The following is an 18659-nucleotide window of genomic DNA, read 5'->3' as shown; positions in this document are numbered from 1 at the left end:
AGAGATGTAGAATGACGCTTACGAAGACTTATCGACTAAGATGGCTGTTTTGCTTCTTCTTGCCCATATTACACTACATTTTGTAGGCGTATCTTAAGTATTTCGTAAGTTTGGATGTGAATTCTTATAAATAATATTATTTTCTACATCCAACAATGTTTTTACTTTAAGAGCAAAGATAACCCTTTCTGTCTTGTTGAACTTTAAAGGAATAAAGATGCACAAAACGTCTAAGGGTAGCAAAATAGTTATTGTAGACTCCTGATAATCTGGTGTTGTGTATTATATGACGCTTACGGCTACGGCTACAACTTATATTACGATCAAAAATCAACACCTCTCCAAGAGAAGCAGTACATGAGATCTGATGTGAGAATCTGACGATTTGGAACATGCTTAAGAAACTTCGATTTAAAGTTGGTAATTCAATGTAAAAATATGGAGAGATTAAAAGAAGATTTCAAGAATTAAGTTCAGAAAAACAAATTTTTATATTTAATTTTAGATACTTATTGCATGTGAGACATAACGATATCAGTATTGAGTAAAAGTTACCTGTTTTCGAAATTCCTTAATGTGTACTGAAGAACTTGAAAATAAAAGGCTACAAGTAATTGACGTTTTTCATTAAATGTGATAACATCCCAAAATAACGGCGAAAAAATATAAAAACAAAATGCTATAATTACTGTAAATACCATAACTATCAATAATTATCAAAAAACAATTCAAAATCTTGAAAAGACCTGAAGAATATTGTCACTGAATAAGTGAAAATACACTCACCAACTTCATTCTTAACAATCAATTTCAGAAAAGCACTTCAAAATATGTTTTTGAGGAGCTTGTGAGGTGAAATACCACACGATTTTCTTTGGCACAAGCAGCAGAAAATACAAAGATAGGCAATAGTTTTATTTCGTCGAGAATCAGTTGAATTTTACACGGAAGTGAGTAATGTTTAAATTTTCTTGGATTTATTATAAGATTTAACTGAACATTTATGTTTATACAGTGGGCAAACCTTTTTTTATTACTCGGCAACGTCTAGACTATATTTAAATTTACTTTTAGTAATGTTGAAATAAGAATTAAAAATAATTTTCATTCATGAAAGTAAGCCTTCCTTGACGTCAGCAGTCCAAGCGTAAATGTAAGTATTGCTAAAATAATCCCCAACTGTGCAGCAGCATGCTGGTTGCCAAGAACACTAATAAATGAGAGTTTACGTAGTCCGTCAATAATTTACATAAGTGTAGAATGTTTTTTTTTTGAAGGCTGAAAATTTAAAAAAATTTAAATAATCATTCAGCTCACTTCCCTCTTGTTTTCAAAATGGATTCATGATTTTTTTGTTTACTTGAAACAATTTTGGAGAAGTATAATACATTTAGTTGATGCATTATGCTCAAGGTGATTTCGCATTTGGCACTACTGAAATACTTTCCTTTTCTGCAGGTAGATCTAGTGTGGAAAATTCCAAGGTTTCTATTCACTACTTCACATGTCTGGGTTCAAGATAAAAAAAAAGGAAAGTCTATGGGCAGCACGTCTCGATAGGAACCCAGGACCTCCTTTGGCTATTTCCCTATCAAACTGTGCTTATTGCTGCATAAATTTAATACAAGTCATGTTAAGGAGAAGCGGAAAGTTTGAAAAAATCAAATGAAAATGTTCGCTGTACAAGTTTTCCATTGTAAAGAACACTTTATGAAAAGGAAATGTCATGTGAACAATCACATGACTCTTGATTCTTATTGTTACTCCTTAACAAAAACTTACAGTTTAAAAAGTTAAGTATAAGGGTTGATTAAACGCCAAAAGGTACACAAATCAGCAGTTCCCAACATTTCATTAATACTTCATTGATATAATTTAAGTAATTTTACTGCATTAACTTTTCCTTCACATTTTTTAGAATTTATTAGATGTCACAGACCCTTATGCTGGCCATTTTCGTCTACAAAATATTTACTCAAGTAGCACACCATTTAACTTAGATTGACTGTAATATCTATTTATCTATAATAATCAAACTATTAATCACAGGTGAAAAAGAAAACGTTATAAAAAATATAAAAAAAATAAGAGGCTAAAAAATTCATAAACTTTTTTTACATCAATGATTTTATGTTTTTATTTTTATTTTTAAATAAAAATCATTGGTTTAAGTTCCTTCTTCGATTAAAGTAATTGTTATTTTATGTTGTAGTCAAACGTTTGTAATAATAAGTAATAAATAATCTGGCTTTATCGCAAATAATATAGTTTTCTTCAATTACATTCTCAATCTAGGTGTTCTTCCCACAATGTTATATATATGTAATATAAAATAAAGAAAATAAAGATATGCATATTTTTAGGACAGCTAATTATTCCAGTATTTTACCATAAGTAAAATTAGGGGGACTAAATTAAATTACAATTGAGAAATGAGTAAATATTGTTGAATAATCTACTTGTTATTAAATGTATGTTATTTGTGCTCACGAATATTTCGGTAAGACGAATTTAAGACTGAAATATTGTTTTGAATCCTCCGTGATTGAAATTTAAAAAGTGGCCGACTCTAACTTTGTTTTTTTCTACTTTAACATGCATGTATATGTGACTACTCAGAATAATTCATCACTCATTTTATCATAATTATAATAAAAAAATATTATGAATGAACTGGCCAGCATAAGGGTCTGTGACATCTAATAAATTCTAAAAAATGTGAAGGAAAAGTTAATGCAGTAAAATTACTTAAATTATATCAATGAAGTATTAATAAAATGTTGGGAATTGCTGATTTGTGTACCTTTTGGCGTTTAATCAACCCTTATACTTAACTTTTAAAACTGTAAGTTTTTGTTAAGGAGATTTTTGTACCTTTTGGATAGATTTTCCTTTTTGTCTATTTGCAAAGTTACGTCTGCTTTACAGATTTTTTAAAATTTGGAATAAGCTATTCTATCATTATAACCTGATAAGGTGTTAAATCGGAACCGTAACTACCACTGGAGAGATCTTTTTAAAGAATGATTATAGTTGCGGTCCCCAAACCATCCTCAATAACCATTTTTTTGAGAAAGCGTTTTGAATAAAATAGGAAGGTATTTGTACGTAAATATCAAAATTAAACTGCGATTTCAGTACTTCCTTTTAAGAGGAGCAAGAAAAATAAACTGCGATTACAGTACTTCTCCCTAAAAGGCAAAGATTTTGAATCGAACGACAATTCATTGATGTAAATAGGTTCACTCATTGATAATTTTAACGATTGCAGTACTTCCTCTTAGTAGGTGTAAGAGCATGATGGCACTTCACAGCCACGTAGAGGAGCTTTAACCACTTATTTGAGCTAAATTTTATCAAAATCGGACTAAGCTTTGTAGAAATATTGGTAATAATAGTTTTAGAAAGGGCCTTATTTGGGTGGGGCGAACTCCCCTCCTTATGAGGCACAGCGTCGAGACTTTTAAAGTACAAATCTGTACAAAATTTCGATTCGAATGACACTTCATTCATGAAAATCGGTTCACGTGTCGATAATTTGAAACGATTGCTATACTTCCCCTTAACAAGTGTAAGAGCAGATCGTCGCTTTATTGTTAGGTAGGGGAGCCCTAACCCTATCATCCTACCAAATTTTATCAAAATCGGGCCAAGATTTACAGAGTAATTAGTAATAATAATTTTGGAGGGGGCCTTACATAAAGGGGGCTAACTCCTCTCCCATTCGATGTACAGGGCCGAGACCCCCAAAAGGCACATCTACATAAAATTCCGAATCGAATGACACCTCATTCATGAAAATCGGTTCACGCGTTTAGGCGCTACGTTGTTTACAAAAAAGGTAACAACAAGAACAACAAGAAGAAGAAGAAGAAGAAGAAGAAGAAGAAGAAGAAGAACAAGAACAAGAACATTTTTTGAAAAAGCCGTTTTTGCTCATTTTCGGCAACTTTTTTCTCGAAACCTATTAGATCTGGGTGGTTGCAAAAAAATTACAGTTATAAAGGAGGGTTTGCCCTATATTATAAAGAAAATTTGGGAATTTTATCTTTTATAGAAAAATAGAAAAAAATTGTCAAAGTTGGGTGTTTTTCAACGTTACACTTTTTCGTGCAGTTTTTGATGGTCAACCCTTATACAACTGTCCTACCGGACAGTTTTAATATTATTTTAATTAAAACTGACTAAATCTTCACATTCTCTGCTTCCTTTTTTCTTTAAATAAACATCCTTCTCTAATTTAATCTGCTGAACCTTTCTGCAATAACAGTGAAGTGTGTTAAGCCTCCTCTAATTACTTCTGCTGGTAAGTCAAAGCAACTAGTTATTCATCATTTAATTTATGTTTAGTAAAACTGACCGTTCTAGAATCTTCTTTTATTGCTACAGACAAAATATATTCAAACAAATATGTAGTAACTAGCAATTTTTTAGAAAATTGTTAAAGCAATATCCAACAAAATGATAACAAAGTTTAGAAACTATAACATTTTAGATTGTAAAGACGCAGTTTCTTCAGAATTGGAATTATAGCTACGCTTGCAAATGAACGATTGTTTCAAAAACTCCACAGTAAATAAGTCTCACAGTATAAACGGATTTAAACTAAAGCTTAGCATCAAGTCGAAAAAATACAATAGTCGAAAAAAAAAGAAAGAAAAAAGAATACTGAGTTTTAGCTTAATGTGATTCATCTGCGCCACCTATTTGACTATAAAAATGAAAAAATATATATTATTACACATTCGTCCGCAATGTTGAATAATATTGCTGACTCATCAAGTTAGACGGAAACATAGGTGAAGTGAAATTCTTTATTCACCAAACTGATTGATTGAGTTCTATGATGATAGTTAAAAGATCGAAATCAGTCGGGGATACAATGCATGTTACGACGGATAAAATCAGCGCAAATATTTCTGGGAATTCTGGAAAGAATGAGAGGACGTAACATATATCGGAGCTAAAATAAAAGCAACTTTTATAACCTGAAAAGATTGTAGCAGTTTTTGACTCTTAGAATTATTATATTTGAATATAAAGCCACAAAGTGACTTTTGGGGAATATTATTTTATTTTCTTTCTTAGTCTTAATAGATATAGATAAGTCATAAGTTGATTTTTTGTTAATAAAACAATATCAAAACAGACGCAATCGAAAACTTCTTCACATTTTCTCATTTTCCCTTCTTTTATCGCAATGAGTGAATAGAAAAAGATCTACCACAGTTGTAACATTCTCCTTACCGGGAAACACTCAAACTTCTGCCTAAACTAAACTCACATTTCCTTAGATTTTCGCAATGTCTGTAATCTGTTCGCCAATATAAAGACTGAAAGATGCCAAATATGAGGAATTTAAAATTCTGTGCTAGTATATAAACCCATTTAATGATTATAAAATAAATCATTGTTGGTTGAATGATGTCATAATTAATTCTACGTTCAACTCAACTTTTTGATGATCTTCTTCTTTTAAAAACAGCCCAAAATGAGTTTTTTTTTTGTACTTAAAGTGGATTTGAATTTTTTATTAGTATTTAAAAGTGGTTATTGTAAAATTCAGAAACGTATCTACTTTTTAAACCAGCTACAACATTGAATGAATAATAATAATAATAATAAATCTATAAATTTTTCTTATTAAACAATAATTAGATTCCGTAGCGTAGGCCGGAAATCGAATCCAGTACCACAACACACCGTAGTTTTGCGGGTCTAGCCTCTAACCACTCGGCTGTTGTGGCACCTCAATATTTGTCAAGTTAGCTTTGTATCAAAATAAAAATTTAAACCATTCTAAGCACTACCCTAATCGTTTACACTTGCCAGTTTAAGATTTCACCAAAAATTACATTTTGTGATCACCTACGTAATTGTAGAATTCACCATTAAAAGATTCTGGGAAAAACTGAATGTGACTTTTAGGTCTCTACCCCAAATTGATGAATCAAACTTTGATAATGGTTCTCCGAAACTGGACAGATAACTAACGATACTATCTAGGCTCTGCAATGGAACTTCATTTTTAATAATCATAAATTTGAAGAAATTATGACTATTAGTAAACTGCAGCAACAGAAGTGGAATTTTTCATGCCAAAATTTTATTAAAATAAAAAGAAGTATAAATTAACCATTTCATGTTTGTCGTAAATATATTTTTTTTACAGTCAGGAAGTGTTCTCCTTAAAAAAAGAAATTATGTTTAAAGCAGAATTATGCCAGAGCCAGGTTTGCGAATATTTATAGTAAAGTGGCCAAAAACTTGTCATTTTTGCTGAATTAATTACCAGTATATTTATTTTTTAGTCAGCAATTACTGTTTGGCATTTTTTGTTTTTTAATATACGATACTTTTTTTTAATGATGAGAAATAATAATTTACATCAGGCTTACAATTGTTATTTTGTATTCATTTTTATTATCGCCGTTTACCTTAATTAAGAAGAAGGTAAAATGAAGATGGTGTAGGTGCAGAATATATCGTTACTTCAGAAATAGATGAGAGATTCGAGCGCTATATCAGCTCTAAAGATAGTTCTAAGGCTCCCAGGATTTTTTTTATATCTACTAATTTTGCTTAGTGATTCTTACGCTAATATTAATATTAAATAAAATGGGAAAACATAAATACCTCTTCAATTTTGAAACTGGTGCGACGAGTAACTTTTCGTCGAATTTCACCTTCATAAATTTCTTCCACGGTACTCATTTTGTTTTGTTATTTATTTAAATTAAAATGATTATAACCAAAAATACAAATAATCACACGTCACAATGAATAGTTATCAAATTGTTAGTATAACAAGATTTCCCTATTTGTTTATGTTTTTTTAGAAACACTAGTAACAGCAGTGGGGTTCAGTTCTTGAGGACTGGACTTAAAGTAAATGTATATACCGGTCCCCACTACCAGTATCCTTACTAACCAACCAACAGCGCACTCGTTTACGTGTTAAAAAAAAACAAACCTTTTTGGCGCCATTCTGTTCAGCATGTATTATCTATTTTGTGCTAGATTTTTTAAAATAAACAACCTTTTTTATTTACAATTTATGGCAACTTCCGGATTGTTTTTTTAACTACCGATCTTGGAACTGAACTAAAAAATAGCACAAACTACAGAATTATTTATAATTTCTTGCCATAAAATTCTATCTTTATTACCACTTTGTTACTCTTCAAAATTAAGTAGGCAACTGAAACGTTAAATCTCTTCCTAAGGGATATTTTTTGTAAGAATAATAGCAATTAGTACTATCTAAACCACACTTTTATTGGTAGATAGACAATAAGTCAGATTCGTTTTTGTTTGGTTTTCAGAATGCAAATGTTTCTAGTTTCTCCGGGAGTGTTCTCTTTGAACAACATTTGTCTGGTATTCTTTTTATGAGACCCCTTAGCTACCTACTGAATGTCAAACGCATGGCGACCTTTTTCTTTCTCCATTTCTAAATGTTCAACTTTATTTTGTCGCATAGATATATTCGTTATTAAACTGCAAAACGATGAGCCACGGATGTGTCTTTTTTCAATGGTTCTGTTGTGCTGCCAAGGTGGACTAGAGGAGATATGTGACATAACGCCCACTAGCCACATTGAGTATACTTCTAGCCAAAAAAAAGCAACCATACTTTTAATACACGAGACCATGGTAAAAGAAAATATCAATTCAAAAAAGATATTTTCTATTTTATACAAAATTTAGATGATAACGCCAGAACATGCATTAACACGCGTTCAAAATCAACCCCTTTTTTTTGGCATTGGCTTTCGCCATACAGCCAGCATCGTCTAAGTGCTTATCACTAGAATACCAATCACTCTCCATTCTTACTTATAAATACATTCGCTTCACGCATTCATCCCTCTACTATGTACAACTATTTACATAAACTACAGCTAATGGATGGATCAGTACTCTGTGCTCCTGCCATCCTTATAGCTTAACCGAAATTAAAATCACGTAATCCTTCTCTAATCTTTTCTTGCATTCATTCTAATCGGCTATAACTTTTAAATACATTCATATTTCATTGCTAGCTCTGCTATAGATTTAAGCGCATAGATGTTGGTGGAGAATATTATGTCTTCGTAGCGAAATGGTGCATCTAAATACCTGTATATGACGTCAAACATTCGTTTCCTTTCTACCACATAACGTGGACATATCATTATTATATGTTTGAAATCCTCCTCCTCATTGCAATCTACACAAAGAGGAGAGAACCTTTTGTTGATCCTGTTAAGATACGATCCGCACACAGCGTGGTTCGCTCTCAGCCTGCTTATTGTCGTAACAACCCATTTTTTAGTGACAGTTCCCTTAAACCATGGTTGTCTAGGTAAGTGATCTGCCACAGTTTTATAGAATCTCCCTTTATTACCATTACTGTAATCTGTCTGCCATTTTTGTAGTGCTGCTTTTGCAATTATACACTTGATATCCGGTTCTTATTTATACCATACGCACCTAAAAAACGGGTAGACAGTTTTTACATTAAAATTAACTGTTTAAAAATTGTTCAGTAAAGAATACTCGATTTTTTTAGATAATTTGCAGTTAATTGTTCAGTGACCCAACTTTAGAATGTATACACACGTAAATCAACATAAGATCCAACCCTTTTCGTACATTTCAACTTATACTGTCTTGTGCTAGGATGCTAAATATGATCTTAGACGCAGCGACTTTACCTTCCGCACTTCCTCCTGGAGGCACCCATCAAAGTATAAGCTACTGAATAAACGCACATAAAGAAGTGGCCTTTTCTTGATATGCAGGAGTTTTTTCGGAATGCTTCTTTATTATCTTTTACTTAGATACTTTTTCCTTATCTTCAACTTCTATTTTTGTCCAATTTCTTACCCACTTCAGCTTCATTCAAATAATTTTTTAAATATTTCGTCTTATTACAGAGTCTAAATTGATATCAAATTCTTTTTTCCTCTTTTATTTCTCCACAATTATTTTCCACATATCTAATGCTTTGATTTTTTCAATATATTCTTTGAACTCTGCTTTTCTCATTCTCCATTTCCTTTTTGGCGACATGTTTCTACTACTTTACTTTCCTCTTCAAAGTTAGAAATCATTTAGGTTCTTTCCTTTACGTCATCATTTGTCCGAGTGGCCAAACTTCTGAGCTAATATCTTCATTTAGAGCAAAAATAAGTCTTCAGAGTGCACAGGGAGGAAAGAGGAAACTTTGTAAGGATTGAATGAGAGAATCAAGTATAACAGTCCGATTCCCAACCAAATAATACATTTGGCTTACCTCCAGAAACTGCCAAGCGTTGTGATGAAACACTTTAATTTGGAATTCAAGCAATAGAATGGTAGATTGATGAAGGAATGAAGAGTGATGGTGCGATGTAGAATAAAATCTTCTTCTTGGAGTCTGTTCTGTAAGATTGTCTGTTCTGGAGGAGAAGTATTGAGAAAATTTCCAACCATAACTTAATATTTGTCAGCTTTAAGTTGAATAAAAAGTCTAACCTTATTCTAAATTAGTTAAAAAATATTTTAATAATTCCAATAAATCAAATTTCTGCAAAGGTCATTTTGATTGAACGTGCCTTGTATTTTAAGACAGAAAATATACATTTCTGGCAATCGTCCCCCGTGATGAGCCTTGCAAGCTTTATTTCATTTAGTAAAAGACCGACACATATTTAAATATGTCCACGCTGTTCGCGGAAAGAGTGTTGACCCTTGGCCAAGGATTCCTCAATTTATTTTATTTAACCTCCATTTTGTGCATTTCCTCCTTTTTGTCCTGAAAAATCATTAGGAGAGACATTGTAATTCTAGGTTAAAATGTACTTCCTACACATAAATTTTAACATAAAAATACATTCAGACAATTATACAGAATACTACACAAATGAAGGGTCTTTATTTTTTATTTTTAGAATTAAATAACGTGAAGTGCACTAAAATTTGGCTAGCATAAAGACCCAAGAGCTTTCGATGTTTCATTTAATATTTCCACATTAGGCTCTATTCCCACCTTAGCCTCGGGCTTTGCAGCTCTATTACCCGCAAAATATGTTAAGTACCAATGTTTTTTGTCGTGGTAAAAACCTCTAAGATACCAACAAAAATTTAGTCCTTGGTTGTCACAGAAAATACCAAATCAAAGTCTAACTTACTTTATTTAATGATATAACAATTAATCTAGCAAGACACGTTTATGAAGGCATATTTTAGTGTTTAAAAAACCCAACAGATGGAAAGATTAAAGCGGATGAGTTGATGTACAGAAATAAAAAAAGATTTCGAACATCGTATTTTATGCCGAGCGAACATTATACACCAGATTTTTGTTGGTATCTTAGAGGTTTTTACTACGCCTAAAATGTAAACTACTTTTTTTTGTTTTATATGTAGAGATTCAGAAAAAAGGAAAATGTACAAAATCTTCGTTAGATTTGTTGGAGTTACCTCAATTTCTGTTTCGAACATTATTTGTGTGCCGAACGAATATTGTACACCTTAGGTCGGCTAGTTTTAGGTGTAGAAATTAATTAAAAGGAAAAAATACAAAATCTTCTTAAGATTAGCTGCAATTTCCTTAATTTCTGTTTCAAACCTTGTATTTTATGTCAAGCGAATATTATACACCTTAGGGCGGCTAGTTTTGGATGTAGAGATTCTGAAAAAAAGTAAAAATACAAAATCTTCATTAGAATAGCTGAAATTTCCTAAATTTCTGTTTCGAACATAGAATTTTTATGCCAATCATATATTATACCCGTTAGGTTGGTTAATTTTGGATGTAGTAAATCATAAAATACCAATCCTTCATTAGTTTTGATAAGAAGTTTTAATTTCTGTTTTGAACATTCTATGCTTATGCCAAGTGTGTACTCCTTAACAAAAACTTACAGTTTAAAATGTTAAGTATAAGGGTTGATTAAACGCCAAAAGGTACACAAATCAGCGAGTACCCAACATTTCATTAATACTTCATTAATATTTAAGTAATTCTACTGCATTAATTTTCATTAATAAGTTATTTTTTAGAATTTATTAGATATCACAGACCCTTATGCTGGCCATTTTCGTCTACAAAATATATGTTCAAGTAGCACTGTAGATTGACTGTAATATCTAGTTATTTATAATAATCAAACTATTAATTACAGGTTAAAAAGAAAAACGTTATAAAAAATAAAATAAAAATATGAGGCTAAAAAATTCAAAACCTTTTTTTATAAAAAACTTACACCAATGATTTTGTTTATTTTATTTATTTAATTTTATTTTTAAATAAAAATCGTCGGTTTAAGTTCATTCTTCGATTAAAGTAATTGTTATTTTATGTAGTATTCAAACGTTTATAATAATAGGTAATAATTATCTGGCTTTATCGCAAATAATATAGTTTTCTTCAATTACATTCTCCATCTAGGTGTTCTTCCCACAATGTTGTATATATGTAATATAAAGTAAATAAGATATGCTATATTTAGGACAGCTAATTATTCCAGTATTTTACTATAAGTAAAATTAGGGGGACTAAATTAAATTACAATAGAGAAATGAATAATTATTGTTTAATAATCTACTAGTTATTAACTGTGTGTTAATTGTGCTCACGAATATTTCGGTAAGACGAATTCAAGACAGTAGCCTACTCTAACTTTATCTTTACTTTAACATGCATGTACGTATATGTGATTTATCATAATTATAACAAAAAAATAATATAAATGAAGTGGCCAGCATAAGGGTCTGTGATATCTAATAAATTCTAAAAAATAACTTATTAATGAAAATTAATGCAGTAGAATTACTTAAATATTAATGAAGTATTAATGAAATGTTGGGTACTCGCTGATTTGTGTACCTTTTGGCGTTTAATCAACCCTTATACTTAACATTTTAAACTGTAAGTTTTTGTTAAGGAGATTTTTGTACCTTTTGGATAGACTGTCCTTTTTGTCTATTTTACAAAGTTACATATCTGCTTTACAGATTTTTTTAAAATTTGGAATAAGCTATTCTATCATTATAACCTGATAAGGTGTTAACTACCACTGGAGAGATCTTTTTAAAGAATGATTGTAGTTGCGTTCCCCCAAACCATCCTCAATAACAATTTTTTTGAGAAAGTGTTTTGAATAACATAGGAAGGTATTTGTACGTAAATAGCAAAATTAAACTGCGATTTCAGTACTTCCTTTTAAGAGGAGTAAGAAAAATAAACTAGGATTGCAGTACTTCTCCCTAAAAGGCAAAGAGGCAAAGATTTTTTAATCGAACAATTCATTGATTTAAATCGGTTCACTCATTGATAATTTAAACGATTGCAGTACTTCCTCTTAGTAGGAGCAAGAGAATCAGCAACGTAGAGGAGCTTTAACCACTTATTCGAGCTGAATTTTATCAAAATCGGACTAAGCGTTATAGAAATATTGGTAATAATAGTTTTAGAAAGGGCCTTATTTGGTTGGGCAAACTCCCCTCCTTGTGAGGCACGGTGCAGAGACTTTTAAAGTGCAAATCTGTATAAAATTTCGATTCGAATGACACTTCATTCATAAAAATCGGTTCACGTGTCGATAATTTGAAACGATTGCTATACTTCCCCTTAACAAGTGTAAGAGCTGATCGCCGCTTTAATGTTACGTAGGGGAGCCCTAGCACTATCATCCTACCAAATTTTATCAAAATCGGGCCAAGATTTACAGAGTAATTAGTAATAATAATTTTGGAGGGGCCTTACATAAAGGGGGCTAACTCCTCTCCCATTCGATGTACAGCGTCGGGACCCCCAAAAGGCACATCTACATAAAATATTGAATCGAATGACACCTCATTCATGAAAATCGGTTCACGCGTTTAGGCGCTACGTTGTTTACAAAAAAGGTAACAACAAGAACAACAACAAGAAGAAGAAGAAGAACAAGAACAAGAACATTTTTTGAAAAAGCCGTTTTTGCTCATTTTCGGCAACTTTTTTCTCGAAACCCATTAGATCTGGGTGGTTGCAAAAAAATTACAGTTATAAAGGAGGGTTTGCCCTATAATTTAAAGAAAATTTGGGAATTTTATCTTTTATAGAAAAACAGAAAAAAATTGTCAAAGTTGGGTGTTTTTCAACGTTACGCTTTTTCGTGCAGTTTTTGATGGTCAACCCTTATACAACTGTCCTACCGGACAGTTTTAATTATACTCACTAGGTCGGTAAGTTTTGGTTGAAGGGATTCAGAAAGAAGGAAAAAAAAAACGAAACTTTCATTAGTTTTCCTGGAATTTCCTGAATTTCTGTTTCGAACAGTCGTCAAATTGGTAAAATGTGAGTGTGAGGTAGTTCCATATAAGTCTAGTGAGTCTTCAGGATTGTTAAATGTGATTATAGAAACTGCATTTATGTTTACAGAAATTGTCACTAGAGTTCTCTACCAGATGGAGTGTAAAGTAAGCTTGCAGCTTATGTAATGGCGGCTTACAAGTCCCATTAATAAGCCCATTCCTCTTTTTTTTATTTCACGATAACACAATAAAAATTCTCTAGTTTTTTGTTTCTGTTAACGATAATTGTGTACAGCATAAAGTATTATTCCGAAAGAAATATTATTTATCGTATTTTTAAAAAGATTTTTTTTCTTGCTTAATTTGAAAGTTTATCAAATACCTATGGGAGAAATGTTGAAAAAAGTATTTTAAATTACTTATTACATTAAAATTATTAAGTTTAAAGTATTGGCCAATCACAACGTAGTATGCTTGCAGACTGTGGGCGGGTCATGCCCACGTTTAGGGTGGCCACGCCCCATCCAATGAAAATGATTCTTGCTGGTCATAGCGTAATAACAATGGCGCTTCAATACTTTTCACTTATTTTTCTAAATCTTTAATTATTTTCTCATATTTTATTAACATTTTTATTATTTTCGAAATAATATTAATCTTGAAATAATATTGAGAAAAAATGCTAACAAATAAAAAAAATCATTGTCAATTTTCAAGAATTTTTTTATTAAGTTAAGATCGTTTTCGAATAGTTTTCGCCAATATTCCACAGTTTCACTTCACTTTCTCATGTAAAGAATCTCCTATGAACACTCACATGACTTTTTCTTACCTTAATTTACTAATATAATTGAATATTAATATAACTTAGAATTGCATAATAAAAAGAAAAAAGAGATAATGATGTTGATAGGATGGACACTCTGAACCAAACTATTAATTGAGAAAAAATTACAAGCCAAACTGACACTTAAGCTTAAGTACTCCATTAGATCAGCTTCAAATGAATCCGTTTGGCCAATCCATAGTAACTTACAGAAAAAGCCGTTTTTTAAAATTGAACTTTCGGTTTATTGATTTTATGGAAGTTTAGAAAACCTTATTTAACCCCTCGTAAAATGAAAGTATAAGATGTTCCTATGTAGGTATAGTGAGTCGCCAACACGGTTAAATGTGAGTGTAAGGTAGGACCTATCTTGGTTTAATGAATCGTATGCTTCTGAAGTCCATTTCTGGAAAATTAATCGAAAAGTTTTTGATGGAGATACTCAGAAAAGTGGTCTCACCAAAACGTGGTCCGAACCATTAGTTGAAAAGTCATGTAACGAGTGTTTGAATCAATTTTATTAACGATTGAAGTTAAATTAATTCGATGATTAAAATTAAATTTCCGTAATTTCTGTTTCTAACGTTGTATTTTTATTCCAAGCGAATATTATACACATTAGGTCGGCTAGTTTTGGATGTAGAGATTCTGAAAAAAAGGAAAAATACAAATTCTTCATTTGTTTTGCTGGAATTTAGGATAAACACCAAATTTTAAAAGTTATTCCTCAAATTTTCTCAAACAGTCCTATTCTGCCAAATTATTCATTGTACCTATACCTTTTTTTACGATTTTACTTGTGTAATGTACTTAAACTTAACATTTGTAAGGTTTATGTTTAACTTAGATCGAATAAACTTTTTATTGTGCATCTAAAAAGTAAAATAATAGAACTAAATAATTACAGGAGGAAAAGAATTAGCTGAGTAGCTAGTCCGATGTGGAAATTCGGAGTTCGGGTCCAGTCTGCAATTAAATTTCTCTTCTTTCTAGGAGCCTCTCAATGCCTGGCAGCTCCATCTCAGGAAAGGACATTCTCTAAAAGCCAGCAGTGTGATAGACGCTAAAAAAGGCTATTGGCGCCAATGTCCAGCTATGGTGATGCGCCTTTCATTTATACAAAATATGTATATAAATGTGTACACAATTTTTTTTCTAGAGATTACGCAATGTATAAACAAACAGACGTAACCCAGTAGTTTTTTATTTTATTTTTGCCAGTGCTGGCTGGCATCATAATCCTTCCTGCTGGGTATGTTTTATATGAAGGTGCCAGGCTTTTTTCTTTAATCCAAATTAATCAGCTAAATTGTTGACATCAAAAACAAATTTATAAACGTTTGCGATGAAAGAAATAAATGTGCAAAGATAATGAAGTATACTAGTATTATTAGAAGTTGACTTAAAACAAATAGTTCGATATGACGTCAATATAAAGACTGATATATTAACCTATTTGTAAATCTGTGTTAGACCGACCACATGTGGCACCTAAAAGCAAGTTTTAATGGAAGAAAATATTTCACAACTGACTGTTTGGTTTTGTTCCTCAATATTCATTCTGTTTTCTTTATTTATAACCAAGTAGAACAGAAAATGTAGTCGATTTGGTTTACAAAATGAAATTATTTTGAATTATTGCTGTACTGATTTTTGTTTAGGTCGTGTAAACTACTTTAAAATAATTTGTACTACTCTGAGTACTTTCCCAGATTTAAAGTGATACGCTCATTTTTATGAGTTGAAAGTATTTTATTTTTAAATTACTTCCATATTCATATTCACTGAAGTTAACTGTTATCAACTGTAATACCTCATGCCTGATAACAACTGCATGATAATTGTAGGAGGCGAAAGTGTGCATCTTAACTTTTTTATCACTTTTTAATGTTTTAAAGGTGTAATAGATTTGTAAAGGTTTTAGTTCCAAGCTTCAATATAAAAACCATTCTATTTTCATTACATAATTCTTTAAATCGGACACCCATCATGCTTCATCTGTACTTAAGGAAGTGTTCATCAGGATCTATATAGGAAAAAAGGAAGGATGATCTAGAAGCGGAAACAGTCTTGATAAGTAAATATATTTTATATTTAATATATGTATTTAAAAGAAATAAATTTATTTTGTAATATTTTGTAGGATAACTCGATAGTATTTGGTGTTCTCAAAATTGAAGGAAATTTCTTTTTTATTGATAAAATTAATAATAAGTTCAAGTTATCTATCTTGCACGACAGGACTGTGATGGCACATTTATTGTTACTTCATCCAGTTCTGTCTGGAGACTAGTATCCCTATTTAATTGCTAAATTTAGTATAATTCTTGGGCCCTAAATTTACTACTTACTTTCACAGCTCTTTTGAGAAATTTACAGCTCTTTGAAGAAATTGTCTTTGTTTCCATTAATTAACTATCCCAATATGGGCCAGTTCATACTTCAATTTGATAGCCGACGAAAAATAATTTGAACAATTAAACGTCTCATTTTCTTCATTTTTTGTTTGATGTAATACTTATAAATCTACTCTGCTCCAAATTGACATTTATTCTTTAGGCCGAACTATAAGTCGAACTTATGTTTCCCTTTTTTAACATCCTTTAACATTCTTTTACTCAACCAGATCCGATCACCCATTTAAAATCTTCTTTTTCATTATATCCTAAATCATTCTGATATTACAACTTAGTCATTCTAAGCTTTTCGCTTTTATCTCCAAGAATCTGGAACATCAAGCTGGTCACTTAGTTTTTCATTACTCCACATTTTTCATACTTCTTTCATTTTCTGGGATACAAAATTCTTGGCAAACGATATTAATACCAAGATTAAATTCAGTTGTACATAGCTATGGGTCGAAAATCCAATTTGAATTTATAAATCTACAGCACATGTCTTATAAGAAAGATTTAATATACTCGTATGTTTAAGAGTTAACATATCTACTTCCGGCTGCTATTATGTTATGATTTCACTTTTTACATTGATCTCTCTCTCTCTCGAAAGAAAAACGAGGTCTAACATTTTTGCACACTTTTCATTAATATTTAGTAAATACTCAGTTGTTTGGAATCGTAGGTGGGGAAAGAAAGCAACGCTTCAGATGGCAGCCACCTCATTTCTTGCAGTCGCTACATTAAATTACAGAAAGTCGCGACGTTTAATGGTTCACTAAAATGAACACTTTATCGCTAAAATTCTATTGTACTTAATTGCATTTGGGAAGCTAAAGTAATGAATTTAAAAATTCTACTAGGTGACGATGCAATTTAAGAAATAGTATTTAAACAGAAAATACAACGCCACAGTTGTCTAGAAAACTCTTAAAATAAATTGCCTCGAAAGAGGTTAAAATCTTTTAATACTACTGTTGCATCGCAGAAACTAACTTAATGAACAATTACATTTTTTTCCGTTGAGTGGCGAACAATTGATGTGAACTGTTTTTAGAACCCAAAAATTCTGGATGCATCCGCTCTTGAGAGAAAAGAATGCCAAATTTAAATTACTCGCACTTTCATATCCAATGCGTGTGATCCAATTTGCTTAGTATGTACAGGCCATTTCCTAAAATTCTCAATTTCGAAATCGGAGTATTGATGCACATATTAATTGCTACAAATATCTTTAGTGCAAACTCAATTTTGATGCAGACTATAATTTCTGACTAGTAGAACTGTGTGTATACTTCCTAAACAGTAAAATAGTGTATATACTATCTGAGTGAACAAAGTAAATAAAAACACTTTCAAAGTAAACAGGAAATAATCATTTCTATCAATAAATGTTTTCTTGTGAAAACACTACCATTTTTACTTGTGGTCAACAACATATCAAATCAAAATGAACGCATTGAACTACAAAAAAATCTTTACAGGCGATCGCAACTTTCGTTTCAAAACAAAATACTTCTCTGTGGTAGCATTACAAAACCACTAAGGATTTTCGGATGCGAGATTTTGAATTCAACCCAAGCACTCCTACTGTGTACAATCCTTCCAGTCAATAGTGCTCAGAAAAATTACCAACAACTCATTCTCTTTATTAAACTCTTATCCCTCCTTCTAGACTTCAAAATTCCTTTTGTATAGCAATTTATTGAATGCCGTTTTTAAAAAATTCAATAACTTCAAGCTCAAACAATCCAACTAGCTCATTCACGGACCCTCCTCACTCACGATCTCAAACGATTATTATTTAAGAAAGAAGTGTCTTTCTTAAACGAACCACCTCAACCAGTAAACTGAAGTTTTAAAGAAGTTCCTCCAGTGAAATTGAAAAATTTAAAGACGAAGCATTCAGTTAAGATATTAGAAGAAAATAAAGCAGAGGTATGAAGAAATTTAATAGCAAGTTCATTATTCTAATAGGTAGTAAAATTAGAAAGAATCCCCGAGTTCTCTTCAGTTTTCACTTCAATTAATTCGTTTTATGGACAGTAAAAGTGTAATCACTGATGTGAACACAATCATATGTAAATATTTACATGTTCACTAACATTCTAGCACGGTTCTCCTCATATGAGGAAAGTGATCTGATAGACCCGATTATTAATCGTGCAAAC

General features: G+C 31.3%; 2 protein-coding genes across 5 annotated transcripts in view; one reads left to right on the top strand and one right to left on the bottom strand.

The window, feature by feature from the left end:
* tmod (tropomodulin) overlaps positions 1 to 6868 on the bottom strand; it is a 120505-nt gene extending 113637 nt beyond the window's left edge. For 2 of the 4 annotated variants that reach the window (XR_012458173.1, XM_074127345.1), the window contains exon 1: positions 6637 to 6864. Coding sequence is in view for 3 of the 4 variants with exons in the window: in XM_074127345.1 (XP_073983446.1) it covers positions 6637 to 6714 (78 nt within the window). In the remaining variant the exon portion in view is untranslated. Of the gene's footprint in view, positions 1 to 6636 lie in introns of all 4 variants that reach the window. The other 2 variants (XM_074127339.1, XM_074127346.1) reach the window with 2 other exon arrangements.
* A 9063-nt stretch (positions 6869 to 15931) lies between these two features.
* The window catches only part of LOC141453491 (venom allergen 5), a 30173-nt gene continuing 27445 nt past the window's right edge, over positions 15932 to 18659 (top strand). The window contains exon 1 of the mRNA XM_074126823.1: positions 15932 to 16169. The gene's annotated coding sequence lies outside the window, so the exon portion shown is untranslated. The remainder of the gene's footprint in view (positions 16170 to 18659) is intronic.

Source organism: Rhodnius prolixus, unplaced genomic scaffold, assembly GCF_049639745.1.
Source record: "Rhodnius prolixus isolate KJV_2025 unplaced genomic scaffold, Rpr scaffold_3, whole genome shotgun sequence".
Classification (NCBI taxonomy): Eukaryota; Metazoa; Arthropoda; class Insecta; order Hemiptera; family Reduviidae; genus Rhodnius; species Rhodnius prolixus.
This window is presented reverse-complemented; position numbering and strand designations above follow the sequence as displayed.